Source organism: Amaranthus tricolor, chromosome 3 (assembly GCF_026212465.1).
Source record: "Amaranthus tricolor cultivar Red isolate AtriRed21 chromosome 3, ASM2621246v1, whole genome shotgun sequence".
In the NCBI taxonomy this organism is placed as follows: Eukaryota; Viridiplantae; Streptophyta; class Magnoliopsida; order Caryophyllales; family Amaranthaceae; genus Amaranthus; species Amaranthus tricolor.
The window spans coordinates 39,158-49,700 of NC_080049.1; the positions used below are offsets into that span (position 1 = coordinate 39,158).

At 33.0% G+C, this 10,543-nt stretch overlaps 1 protein-coding gene across 1 annotated transcript; it reads right to left on the reverse strand.

The window, feature by feature from the left end:
- Positions 1 to 1,149: 1,149 nt before the first annotated feature.
- On the reverse strand, positions 1,150 to 4,324 carry LOC130807407 (V-type proton ATPase subunit E2-like). Its single transcript, XM_057672608.1, has 6 exons — positions 4,143 to 4,324; positions 3,783 to 3,883; positions 3,483 to 3,684; positions 3,202 to 3,394; positions 2,993 to 3,108; positions 1,150 to 1,227 (listed from the first exon to the last, which is right to left on the reverse strand). The coding sequence occupies exons 1-6, from the start codon at positions 4,242 to 4,244 to the stop codon at positions 1,150 to 1,152; spliced, it is 792 nt and encodes a 263-aa protein (XP_057528591.1). The 5' UTR covers positions 4,245 to 4,324.
- Between the last annotated feature and the right edge of the window lie 6,219 nt (positions 4,325 to 10,543).

Here is a 10,543-nt window from a genome sequence, read left to right on the forward strand (position 1 = left end):
CCTATTTTTGCTCGAGCGGTCGAGCAAAGGTCCAGAATGCACACTGTTTTTTTGCGCGATAAGTTATATGAGATTGTTTTATTATGGGCTTTTGCCCAATCATTTGTATATTGCTTCTAGTATAAATAGGAGTCCCAACACTCACTCCCATGTAGATTCTAACCCTAGCCAAACATAAAACCCTTTTCTTTCTTATTTCTTCTTCTCCAAGTGTAAAACTCCATTGTATGAGTTCTTGAGAACTCCATTGATTCTTCACATAATACAAGCAAGCTAATCACCACCGAGGACGTAGCCCACATTGGGTGAACCTCGTAAATCTTGTGTCTTTGTTTATTGCTTTGTTTCTTATTGCTTTTCATTGCTAGTTTATCGAACTTGGTGTTTCATTGCATAGAACACCTCTACCATTGGTCTTGGGTTTTTTGAGAGATAAAGTTTGAATCTTTAGGCCATAGTGTGCTTAGTATTTCAGTCTGTCTTCTCCAAAGTACTTTCATCAATAGTAACCTAAATGACCGGTAATTATGGCAATATTTTTTTCCTTTGCGTCCGTCTGTCTTCTCCAAATTAAATTTCCCATAAATTCATCAATTTTCAAGTTTAACCATGGCATTGCAATGATAGGTTTTTTTAAACTTTAAGTTGATTTTTTTTTAATTTCCCAGGCAACAATCAATTTGTTCTCCCCAACTCAAGTTCATCTAGATCAAAAAATTTGACAATAATTAATTTCTTCCCCCCCCTGCCAAATCAAGTTCATGATTTACCGTTCATCAAATTATTTTGTTTCTTGGCGGTATTGCAATCGCCTTGTTATTACAATCTCACTTGATCTTAAATGATTTTCAGATTTTTGCTAGATTTTCCTAGAATGTCGATTAATGATTTTCTTCAATGTAACTTTTAGTTTTACTAGTTTTTTGAAGGATTTTTAGATTTGGATTTGGATTTTTTTAAATTTATTCTTGAATAATTTTTCGTTGATTTTTGAAAATTGTGAATGATTTTTATTATTGTTTTCTTCAATGTATTGCTATATTTTTGATAAAAATTTGGATTGATGATTTTCTTTAATGTATTACTATTGTTTACCAGTGCTAGATTTTTGAAATTTTGTAAGAGGAAGGCCTATTTTTTTCATTTAGCTTAGAACCCATGTAAAACGTCAAGACCGACAGTGGGTCCAAGATCCTTCTCTTTGTATACTGTAGGATAACTGATTGACTGATACATTCATATTCTGTTATGAAAATGACATCAACATTAGTATGTCATTCGTTAGTATTTTTCAAGACGTTGGTGGTAACATAGTGTTGTTAAAGGCAAAAGACAAATCATTTCTACATTTCCCTTCCAACTTCCACTAATTGTTACCATAATAGAAGTATTATATTTAATATTAGTGTTTCTACTTTAACTAGTGTGTCTGACGAGACTACACTAGTAATTTTTTTGTAAACTAATTTGAATTGAAGTTTCTTCTAGTGAATCGAAGAGAGTAAATCACCTATCGAAGGGCTGTGAGGCCTTTGAGGTAACAAAAGTTAACAACCAAATACTACACTACTATGGGATAAAAAATTACAGTGGCCAATGTGATGCACATGTACAGTAGAGTACTTGGACATGACTGAGGATTACTAACAAGAGAACCTCATTTCAAGAACAGGAGCCTATCTTGAAGAGGTGGTGGCTTGTAGTGTTGAAAAATCTATGAAGTTCTCCCTGCTTGTAATTGTGGGTCCCTTTCTCTTACTTGGTTGAGGAGGTGGGAATCTCAATCATATGTGTAAACGGCATTAAAGCTAAAACGTCTAGAGAACAATTGGCTACCAGTTTCTCTCATGTAGGCTGATGATGTGATAATGATGATGATGACTCTGTAGAATTCAAGGAAGTTGTTCCATTATATTCCTATACATTGTATGGTAGGTAGAAGTTCTCTTTGTGCTTAGTCATCTCTATGATGGTGAAAGAAAGTGTGGATATTTGTAGTATTGTTTCCTTTTTGATGCATTGTGCTCAAGAATGGTTAAAGGGGATATAATAGCTTCAACAAGAATGGTTAAAGGGGATATGATAGTTTCAACAAGAATGGTTAAAATAACTACCCTGTTTGGTGAATGCTAAGATTTCTCTTATTGGCAGTTACGAATTGTGATCTACCATAAATATTGACTTCTCACTTTTGCATCCTAATAAACCCCCTCAAGCCTTAAACCTTGGCCATTCAATCACTTATAGTACATGATCTATACACCTATATATTTGTAAAAGTAGGGATTTGTAGATGGTACAACATGCTTTAGTACCAATATTTACCTTATATGTTCAAGCTTGGAGAAAAACTGGTACTTAATCATACTTTCCTAATTCTTAAATTCCATCTGAATCACAAAATAAAACATATCTCACTCTATTAAGAGTACTATGACCTCGTGACTCGTTGAAATAAACAAAACATTGTATAATAACATTGTATGAACAAAATTGTAATATCTTATCTAATAATTCCTGGACATCTTCTCTGAAGTTTTGAAGAAGGTGATTACAACAAGTACCATATATAATCAATTGCTTTCAAGTTCAGCTAAATAAGAGTGCAAGTATTAATTTTGCATATTAGATTATATTATTACATTCTCTAAAATAATTTGAAGCTCTTAGTTATTTTAACTCTAACTCCTTTCCAGCACCCAAATCATATAGTTAGCAAGATTCAAAAACACTCATTTAGTTTAGGTTAGATATACTTATCACTTGATTCCTAATAAGACTGTCTTATATAATAAGCATTAAGAAACAACTCTATTTTTCCATTTGAGTAATGATTTGTTCTTCAACATGACATAACATGGGCACAATCGAAAAGGTGGTTTCGTATCTACAAAAAAAATATAACACCAGATAAGCTAGGAATTTATTTCAAATTAGTTTTGTTGTTAAAAATACTAGTAGAGAGAAACAATTGGTAAGTTAAAAATATTACAAGTACACGACATACCTCAGGTAATTTCTGTCGAAATGCCAAATCCAAACGAGCATCTAGAGTATTTTCAAAAACTATTTTTCCATCTTGAGAAGCCATAACCACTCCTCCCGAGCTAACATATACATAAAAATAAATCCAACAACTCAACTTAGGATCATAAATATCCAACTAAGCTTAAAATAATTTTTACAATGTGGTATATTATCATGAAGGAGAATGTGGGTCAGAAGAAGAGGGTGGAGGAGGAAGATAGAGCTTATCAATGGTAATAGTGGGAGAGCGAACATTAGCCTTTTCAGCATATTCACGTTTAGAATCTTCAATAACAGACTCAATAGTTCTCTTATCCATCTCCCTACAACGTAACAGCACAGAGGGTTCTTTCAAGCGTAGCAAGCTCTGAAAATTAAAGGGATCCATGAAAATATACTTTAGTGTTAAAATTCATAAAAGAAGCAAGCTAAGTAGTAACTAGTAAGTACGTTACCTGAACAATCAAGGGTTGAAGAAGTTTCTTGTAAGCGTTCTTGTCGTCAGAAAAGGCCAGGAGCAGCTTCTTATAGGCAGTCTTGTCGTCAGTAGAAACACGAAGAAGCTCTTTGGAAGCAGCTTCCTTCATCCCTTTCACTATTTGATCTTGAGCTTGTAGGAACTTTATGCGCGCAACATTCAGTTGCATTGAATATTCTCTGCGTGCATTAAACATAATCAAACAAGTACAATCTTTTATGAGTTTTATTTGATGGATGGATGGATGAGATCAATAATTAATGAATGGTTTACATACATCTTTTTGCGAACTTCCACCTGTTTAGCCTTGCGCTCATATTCTTGTCTAATCTTCTTCTTCTTTGCTTCTAATAGCTCTAGCTTGGCTATGTTGAATTCCTACGTAACCGGATACTAGAAAATTAGGAAAATTTTACGCCCATACAAAATTCTATCTAATAAATCAATGTCAATTATCAATCATACAATCCTAATTCTTAATTCCTAGTTCCTGATTCCTAGTTTCTAATTCCTTATTCCTTATTTCTAATTCCTGATTCCTAATTCCTATCCATGAAAATTACTTGACTAAAAATTTACAATACAAAGCAATGCAATGCACATAAGCCAATGAATTGATTAATGGGTTACGGGTTACCTCTTTAGCGGAAATAGAGATTTCATTAGCTTTTTCCTCGGCCTCTTGGCGAATGAACCTCACCATTTGCTGAATTTGCTTTGATACATCTCCATCATTCATGTTTGTCGCCTTCTCTCCTTTGATATACTTCTATGTAGTTACTAAAATAAATCAAATTCTTTTGTGGCCTGTACTTTTAATTTTAATTTCTTATTTCTAATTCTAATTTCTATGATTCCAATTCTCTTTCTTTATTGTTTCTCAATGCTTCAATTTCTTCCCTAATTCTACTCCTATTCTTTAGTTTTGCCTAACATGTCTCCTTTAGACTATTTCCTCCTCTATTTTTCCTTTTATAGTCATTTTGATTGTTTTTAAAAAATGAAATTATGAAGTATATATTAGTAAACCTTCAAATTAATATAGTATCCTTTTACCCAAATAAATAAATATTATTCTTTTATATCCCTTTAAATTTATAACATTATTCTAAAAAAATTCTTCTATTTGTTGCTCTCACAAAGAATATTTTCATTACATAATTTTAGTCATATTTAATCCTTGTATTTACACATGTTGGACAGAATTATCCTAACTTTTTGTTTAAATTTTCTAATTACTTTATTCTTATAGTTGCTACATATTCTTCACTTATAATTAAAACCAATGTAAAAGATTTATTTAACCTATAAAAAGTCGTCTTTCTTTATTTTTTTAAATTTTATTTTTATGGTTTTCCTATAATTAACTTACACCACTAGTTACTTGATTGGAAGAATTCAATCCTTTTAAACCGCCATGAACACATTTAGCAACGAAAGGAGACAGGGAGTACTTCTTTGGGGTTTAATAGTTCTTCCTGCAGCTGCCTGCTCTAGTTGCCTGCTCGGCTGATCCAGTCTTCTCTGGCCGTGCCCCTGGCGGACCTATGTTGGGGCACTCTGGCACATGCCTCGGGAAAATTATTATTATTATTTTTTTAAAAAAATCTAAAACTGGCTGAGAAAAAATGGTGAAATCTGCGTGCAAAGTTCAAATTTAGAAATCAGATTTTTTAATTCTTACCCATTATCTCTCCTCTCTCCTTAAAATAAAACCCTAACACCTACAACTTACCCAACCAGCTGCCGCCGCCGCCCCTATCCCAGCCACCGTTGCCACCTGCCGCCAACCCCTTTTGCCGCCTGCCGCTCTGTCCGGCTGTCTCTTGATATCAGTATTTAATGCTTTAAGGAATTTTGTAACGATCCAAGATTTTCTGACGTGATTAATTAATATTTTAATAACTTTTGGGGATTTTATAATTATATTAAATTAATTTAGAAGTAATTTTAATACATCCTTTCATATATGAATTATATATTTATATTAAAAATAAAATTACAATTTTTAAATAAAGAGATTCGAATTAAATTATTATTTTATTAAAATGTGGGAGCACACGAACACGAGTTTCTTAGTTGAGCCTTGCAAGAAGAGGAATGTAAGAAAGTGAATGAATAAATAAATAAGTAAATAAAAAAAAGGATTAGGGTGTTAGTGAGATACCCATGCCCTCAACAGCACACGCCTCACCATCTCCCTCCTTCCCTCTCTCTCTTCTCCCTTTCCCCTTGTTGTGTCGCCAGCAGCTGGCCCCAATCAGCCGCCCACGAGCACCACGAGCACCACCAGGCCGTGTCTCCCTCCTCCCACGAGCAGCAAGCAGCAGCCCAGACACTAGCAGTAGGCTGTGTCTCCCTTCCCCCACTTAGCAGCAACTAAGCTGCACTCAAACAGCTACCAGCAGCAGCGGCTGGCACGACTGGTTGTGCAGCCTTCACCGCCATGCTCACGCACCACCACCACATCATTTACATGTCTTCCACCCCTTTACTAATTCCCCCATGTAAGCCATCTCTTCTCTTTTCTCTAATTAATTTTCTTGTTTTTATTTGGAGCTTTATTAAGTGTCTTGAGTTTGATGTTGGTTTTGTGTTAAATTCATTTAATCTTTTTGTGGGTAAGAGTTTGATGGATGAATTGAACATATGATTTAGGGTTTGAAGTGTGATTAGAAATTATGGGTTGTGTGTTGATTGTGTGATAGTTTCTTTTAATCTTACTATGAGTAATAATTAAAGGTGTTATCTTTGAAATTAGTAATGGTGTGGGCTTTCATGTCACATTTTGGTGGTGTATTAGTTTTATTGATTTTTGATATGGATAATGGTTAAAAGTGTTATCTTTGAACATGAAATGACTAGGGTTTGGGGTTAGAGATGAAATTACTAATGATGTGTGTTCTATGCTATATTTTGGTGGTGTGACGATTGATTGGATAACCTTATAAGTTGTTTTAAAACTTAGTTTGGTTAAATATTGTTGTGATAGATTTAGTTGGTAATGGTTATATTTAGAGTTGAATATAGAAGTGGTGTGGTTGTTAAATTGGGAATAATAGTTGCTAATTGTGTGGTTTGGTTGTTGCGAATTACAAGTACTCTGATTAGGTTATTATTGAAGTCTTAATGCATAATTTAGTAAGCCAAGAGTACAATGTCAACTTATCGTCGATGGTTGCTAAAGTTACTTGTCGTGTTGTTTTGATTATAGTTCTTTCTAGCTTTGGAGAAGGTAACAAATGATATCGCGATTCGATAACTCTAAGATTTGCCTTATCTTTGAATAAGTGTTGTATTAAAATTGTAAGGCTTAGTTGTGATTAATTATTTTTGGGTAATGCGAACCGATATACTCAAAATTAGTTGATGAAAAGGAACGATTCATACATGCTTTTACTTTTAAACTGGTGAAAAGACTCATGTTGTGTTGAGTTAATGATTTTGACTTGTATTGAATGAGTTGTGTGCGTGCTAGAGTAATCGAAAACTCATGTTGAATGGGTGATACTGGTTACTTGGGCATTTAAATGGTATGACAAAGTAGTTAAGGGAACTTATTAGTTCTATTCCTAACTTGTATAGGTTTCCAGTTCATAAGAGGAAAGTAAGACCTTAGTTGGGTTATTTTTGTAACTTTTGGTCGTGCAGTGACGCTTACAGGTTCGTACACGTAGTAATTAACCCTTACATGCATCTTGCATTGTATATTTATCAGTATTGAATTGTTTTAAAAAATATGTTGTACACTATTTATGAATTATCGTCGAATGAAATATCTAAGTTATTGATTATATGATTTTCAAGTTTACTGATAGAGAATGGTACTAGTATCCCAAATGCTGATAATGATTTAGAATGAGAACGATTCTCTTGTTATTGCGATTGGTTATTATTTGTTTGAAAGCGGAGCGAGTCCTTTATTAATGATATTGTTTATCTTTAGTTTGAATAGTGAATGGTTTCCTTATTGATGAGATTGATTATTGCTAGTTTGAATGGAAATGACTCCCTTATTGATGAGTTTGACTTACGCTAGCTGGAACGGGAATGAGTCCCTTAGTGATGGAGCAAGAAAGTTGTTGGTCGTAATGGGAATGAGTCCCTTATTGATGAGATTCATATCAGACTTGTTTGGTATTGTGACTCCACTGGATAGGGTACCCCAATGGGTTTAGTTTCCGGAGGTAGGACCATTTGTATATGGTCTCTATACGGGAGTATGTCATACTTTATCATTGGGCGTCGGTGTGGCCCCGTCACCGCCCTTGTTTGAGGTGTTGCCGTGTGGGTCTTGCAAACCCCAATATAGTGGCCTCTAGTCACATATATAGATAAATATTTGAAAGTGGTTAAGCTCTTGATTCAAGTGATACCGAGAAGTTATGAAGTCGAAAAGAAGTGAAGAAGATGGAAATGACAACGAGAAGTAGGAATATATGTTTAGTGGTTACGATTAGCACCTGGAGTGTTGTGAAATCACCCTCATGTGATAAGTAGGAAGAATTATTGCTTATTTGGAGAAATGATTACTTTTGATTGTACTTATAACACCTATAAGTATAGCATGGTTTTAGCCCCTTTTACTGGTGTAGATCATCATAAGTGTTGTATTACATTTGGTATAGGTTTATTAGCTAAGGAAGATAGTAAATCCTTTGAGTGGTTATTTAGGAGTTTTTACATTGTATTGGGGAGTGTATGCCAACATATTTGATAATTGATCAAGACCCTGCAATGAAAATTGCGATTAAAAATGTATTTCCAAACACAATACATAAACTTTGCATGTGGCACATCATGAGTAAAGTTACCTATAAAGTTGGACCGGAATTGAACAAAAATGAGGATTTTTTGAAAGAATTAAATGGGTTTGTATGGAATATTGATCAAGAAGAAAGTGAATTTGAGGAAAAATGGGAGGGAAATATGACCAAATATAATCTTCAGAAAGATAAATGGTTTAGTAGTATATTTAGTATACGAGATCAATGGATACCCGCATATTTTAGTAATATCCCATTGGGGGGATTTTATGAAATACATCCCGATCGGAAAGTGTTAATAGTTTCTTCAACCATTTTTCAAACCCTCACATAACACTTGTTGAATTTTATGAGTTATGAAAGTGCAATGGATGCACAGAGGTACAAACAAGATAAGCTCAATGCTGAATCACTTCACACAAACCCATAATATAAAACACCATTGTCGATTGAAAAACATGCCGGGGAAGTCTATACTAGAAAATTTTTTTTTCTTTTTCAATATGAAGTTTATAAGTGTTGTTTCAAAACTTATATTCAAAATATTGAAAAGATTGAAAGTGTGGAAAGTAAAACTGTTTTGGACTTAACGGTAAGTAAGATGTACAAGGTGAAATTTATTCTAGGAAGTTCAATTGACGAGTTGAAGGTAGATTGTGATTGCAAGTTATTTTTAAACGGATAGGAATATTATGTTCCCATGCGATTTGTGTTATGAGTGCAAGACAAATAACACAAATACCAAAGCAATATGTTTGACGAAGCTAGCATTAAAGAAGCCTATTTTTGATTTGCATGGGAATCTGATTGAAGAGAGCAAAAAGTGTGACAACATGGGGAAGTTGTTGGGGGAAGTTTGGTTTAGCTCAAAGGAGTGAGAATGATTTACAATCACTTTTACAAAACCTAAAGGATATTAGTAGAAAATTGGAGGAAAGTGATGATGTGAGGGTGGACATTACTAAAGAGCAACAAATTGAATTATTAGTAGGCACAAGTTCATCTTCGACAATGGAAATACAAAACCCAATCCAATCAAAGAACAAAGGAAAAAGGCAAAGAATAATTGGGGAAAAGGAACAAACTATTGAGGAAAGCAAGAAACCTAAAAGAAAGTGCAAAACTTGTGGTAAATTTGATTATCACGATAGTCGAAATTGCCCATCTACAAAAGATACCCCACTTAAGGTATGAAAAATATAATTTGCTTATATTTTACTGTATCCTCATTAATAATTTGATTTTGTAAAAGAAAGTGCAAAATTTTTGTTATGTAGAAAAGTTGATGCTGAAGAACATATTCTGAAGATGAAGAGATTATTAAGATGACTATTTGTTTAGTAGTTTGAAAGTTTAGAATATACTTTTTTGTTGTAATTTGATACTATGTTATGATTATGATTAAAGGTTACTATAACTATGTATAGTTACTGTCTTCTCTTTTGTAAGTTTAAAAAATCTTTGTTGCAAAAGTTAATGCTACTATGTTATTAGAAAAAGATACTATGTTATGATTAAAGGTTACTATGACTATGTATAGTTACTGTCTTCTCTTTTGTAAGTTTGAAAAATCTTTGTTGCAAAAGTTAATGCTACTATGTTATTAGAAAAAGATACTATGTTATGATTAAAGGTTACTATGACTATGTATAGTTACTGTCTTCTTTTTTTAATTTTGGAAAATCTTTGTTGTAAAAGTTAATGATACTATGTTCTTAGAAAAATATACTATATTATGATTAAAGGTTACTATGACTATGCATAGTTACTGTCTTCTTTTTTTAATTTTGGAAAATCTTTGTTGCAAAAGTTAATGCTACTATGTTATTAGAAAAAGATACTATGTTATGATTAATGGTTACTATGAATATTCATAATTACTGTCTTCTTTTTTAATTTTGGAAAAACTTTGTTGCAAAAGTTAATGCTACTATGTTCTTAGAAAAAGATTCTAAGCCATAAAAGTTGTTAACAATAGCACCATAACTCTTCTTTACATAACAAAAGTAACTACAGTAATTAGATTATCTAGTAAAGTTTTTTCAACCTTCCATCAAACTTAACTTCATCTTTCTACAACTAAAATCAAATGATACAAACTTTACCAAATATTTTATACCAAGTAAAAACTTCACAACTTCATCTTTGTACAACTAAAAACTTCACATTAGCGAATCTTTGTTCTTCTGACAGAAACTTGTTTGGCAATGGAGCGTCTTTTATCCTTAAAATTGGACACCTCTTGTAAAACTTTAGATCTTTGTTTGTTCAA